Source organism: Rhipicephalus sanguineus, unplaced genomic scaffold (assembly GCF_013339695.2).
Source record: "Rhipicephalus sanguineus isolate Rsan-2018 unplaced genomic scaffold, BIME_Rsan_1.4 Seq3539, whole genome shotgun sequence".
NCBI classification, from domain to species: Eukaryota; Metazoa; Arthropoda; class Arachnida; order Ixodida; family Ixodidae; genus Rhipicephalus; species Rhipicephalus sanguineus.
The window spans coordinates 19,711-23,555 of NW_023615081.1; the positions used below are offsets into that span (position 1 = coordinate 19,711).

At 44.7% G+C, this 3,845-nt stretch overlaps 1 protein-coding gene across 1 annotated transcript; it reads left to right on the forward strand.

The window, feature by feature from the left end:
• Positions 1–520: 520 nt before the first annotated feature.
• On the forward strand, positions 521–1,897 carry LOC125756638 (uncharacterized). Its single transcript, XM_049411537.1, has 2 exons — positions 521–1,418; positions 1,590–1,897. The coding sequence occupies exons 1-2, from the start codon at positions 521–523 to the stop codon at positions 1,895–1,897; spliced, it is 1,206 nt and encodes a 401-aa protein (XP_049267494.1).
• Positions 1,898–3,845: the final 1,948 nt, after the last annotated feature.

Sequence of the window (3,845 nt, forward strand, 5' to 3'; positions counted from 1 at the left end):
TCTCTTCCTTTTTTTTTTTGTTGCAGTTAATGTCAAGGTTTTGCCTCTGAAATATTGCTATTTCTGCACACTACTGTGATCCTTTTTGTTTTATAATGTTTCATGTGAATAATAATACCTCTGATTGCATGCTGTGAACGTTTATGTTTTGTACTAGTTGATATGAATTACGTTACCTTCGTTGATTCATGTTATCAACGCTGCCATTTATTTAGGTTGTTTTTTTAGAGCTAAAAAAAGTAACTTGCTGTTGTTTTTTAGGTGTACTGCATTACAGGCGTTGCAGATGCTCCAGCCAGGGCTTCAATGCAGAATGTCTTGCAGTTTAACGGTTACTATGGCTGTTCATGGTGCCTGCACCCTGGAGAGTTCATTGAAGGTGCAGTATTATTACCCACCCTTGCATGTGTCATGTGAAGTTGTCGAATATCTGAAGAGTGCTCTAAAAACCATGTTTCATTGTGCAGGTAGTGTCAAGTATCCCGTCTCCGTGGCTGCTAAAGACAGAGATGCAGCTATGATGGTGGCAGACATGCAAACGGCAGCAGACCTTGAAAGCTCCATCAGAGGTGTAAAAGGACCTTCGCCTCTCATCAATGTCCCTGGCTTCGACATTGTGTGGAGCTTTCGTCCCGATTATATGCACACTGTCTTGCTTGGTGTCGTGCGCCAGATGATGGACATTTGGTGTTCAAATGTGGGCAAGGCGCATTACATTGGGAGTGCCAGAACTTTAGCCGAAATAGATGGTCGCCTCCTAAGCCAGAGACCTCCACTATGTTTCATTAGGGTGCCAAGGTCTCTCAAACTGAGGAAGTACTGGAAGGCGTCTGAGTGGGAGGCTTGGCTGCTTTATTACAGCCTTCCGTGCCTGAAAGGCATCTTGGAAGCTATGTTTTTTGAACATTTTGCGCTTTTGGTGTCTGCTGTCTACACTCTCTTGAAGAGCCATGTGACAGCAGACGATGTAGATATCAGCACCAGAAAAATCACAGAATTTGTGGTAATGACCCAGTGTCACTATGGTGCAGGTGCAATGACTTCGAATGTGCACACGTTACTACATTTGCCCAAGAGCGTACTGCTGCACGGGCCACTCTGGGCAGTTTCGTGCTTTGAATTTGAGAGCAACATGGGGCACCTGGTACATCTAGTGTCGTCTTCTAATGGTATTCCTTTTCAAATCCTTTCACGCATCCTTTTATTGAACAACTTCCACTTTCTTCAGTCTATGGCATCGCAAGAAGTCCAGGAGCTATGTATCCAAGCAAAGAGGAGAAAACATTCAAGACTTAAATTACTTGGAAGACCGCAGGCACCTTCTATGGAGCTGTCAGATTACATAATGGAAAACATTTCTGGAGTTGTCAAAGTTGACGAATATAGTCGGGTCTCAGCAGAAGGCTGCACAGTCCACTGTTTGACATTTTGACCGCACAAAAAAGACGAGGACAGAGGGAGGTACGACGACACGGGCGGTAAACTTTCAACTCATTTTCAACTCCCTCTGTCCTCGTCTTTTTTGTGCGGTCAAAATGTCAAACAGTAAGCACCAACTAGGCCAAACGCAAGTTCTCCTAAATGCACAGTCCACAGTAAGAATTACAAGTCCGCCACCCTCAAACGAGATTCAAGTGTTTTAAAGGTGGGAGGTGAGTACACAAGAGTAGAACACATAGTGGACGTTTCTAAAGTGGATGGTACATCCGAAATTTTTATTATCTCGGATGTGTACCATATCACCAACTTTGAAGAGGTTGACCACTTGAAAGAAGCTGTCAGTTCTGGCTCTAAAAAGGTGCATTCCCTCTCAAAATCCCTGCGTCCATGTGTGTACCTTGAACTTAATGGCAAGTTGTTGTTTGCTGAACTGTGCAACCGCTTTGGCTCATTTTAAGCTCTGCTTGCATTTACGTACAATGCCAATTTCCGGACAGTTTTTTGAAGGAGTGTGAACACAGGTTATTAGTTTTTTACTATCTTATAGGCACATGTTTAGGCAAAATGAAGTATTGCATAATTTGTTATAATGTTTAGGCTTTTATCACGATATGATTATGAGCCACGCCATTGTGGAGGGCTCCAAAAGTTTCGTCTGTCTAGGGTTTTTTGACGTGGGCCGAAATCTCTTACATTGTGCCTCCACGGAAATGTGACCGCCGCTGCCGAGTTCGAACCCGCGACCTTCAGGTCAGCAGCTGAGGTATAGTTGGTTATAATGCTATAATTCTTTATTAACAAATACGCAAAAAGTGTCTTAACTTCCATATTGATATGTATCATGGAAAACGATTTGTAGTTGTCGGCTGGAGAAACCGTTTGTTCAAATTTCTCAAAGAAATGCGAAACATCCACAGTTTGCATAAACTATTCGGAGAGCTAAACTATAGTGACTTCTTAGCATGTTTCCTCCTAATTTTTACAGCGAAAGCTGTTGTGAGATCATTTCACCAGCCGTTTTTGCCGCCGTAGTTGTCCGCCGCCGCCGCCGCCGGTGTCCGTAACCACTATCGCTCGAAATAAGAAAAAATACGAAATAAGAAAAAAATTCCAGGATGGAGCGAGGTTCGAACCCGGGCCCTCTGCGTGGGAGCCCAGCATTCAACCTCTGAGCCATGCCGGTGCTTGAAACTGCTTTGCAAAAAGGTCCTATACAGGCTTCATGTCGGGAAGGAACCACATTAGCATATGCAATATAGCGTGGTAGAAGAGTAAAATAAGCACCAAGCGTCGCACAACGCGAATTCTGTAACCAGGCGTCACACAATGCGAATTGCGCAACGAGTAGGTTGTTGAATGCTTCCAACCCATTACAGAGCTCCGCCATAATGCTTCATCGTCATCAGGCACAGCATCAACAAAGCGCATAATGTCTTACATGCGTTTAGCAGGTACCACGGCTCTCCATAGAATGACGAAAAATGCCATAGTGCCTGCTTCCCTACTTCTCAAAAATTACATTGATTTATAGCGTAGTGGGTTCCTCGCAAGTGCACTTGTATTGGTTCCAAGGAAGCCCATAAGCGCATGATTCATTTCCTCGGGGTCTCAGTAAAGTTCTTCGCTCCCCCCCTCGCGCTCCCACGTCAACGTATGTTATACAGCATGGCGGGAGAGGGAAATAACGACCGGGCGTCACCCAATGCAAATTGCATAATTGGTGGTCCGTTTAAAGCTTCCAACACATTACAAAGGGCTGAGCCATAATTCTTCATCGTCATCAGTCGTCGCGTCAACAAGGTGCACATAATGCCTTACGGACGTGCAGCTGGTGCCTCGCTTCTCCGCAGAATGACGAATAATGGCTTAGTAGGTGCTTCCCAACTTCACAAAAATTGACTTATGGCGTAGTGGGTACCTTGCTTGTATTTATGGCGTAGTGGGTAGCTGTATTAGTAGCCCCAAGAGAGCTTACAACCAGCTCTAGATTGGCCAATCCCCCGCAGTGGGTGTGAGCCATAGTTGAAGGCGAACAAGAACAAGAACAAGAAACGGCGCTCTTCCAGCTTTCGCTGTGACTGTGCTGCGGTTTCAGCGCAGGCCTGGCGTTTTTTTTTTTCTTTTTGTCTGGTTTTGCCCATGGGCACCCCAATTTCCCTTTTTCTAGCTTGTACCGCACCTTCAGTACTGCAATGGAAGGCTTTTGCTGGAAAAGCCACTGAATTGTGAGCTAAGTTTGATCATGTGACAGTTGCATTTTGTTTTATTTCACTACCACTGTCCATGTTCACGGACGTGACTTCTTAAACAAACTAAACAACAGCAAACTGCTCAGCATCATTGAAAACGTGTTTAGATTGCCCAGAGTGGTTTTTACCCAATCTCCTAGAGTGAGCAGCAGATGT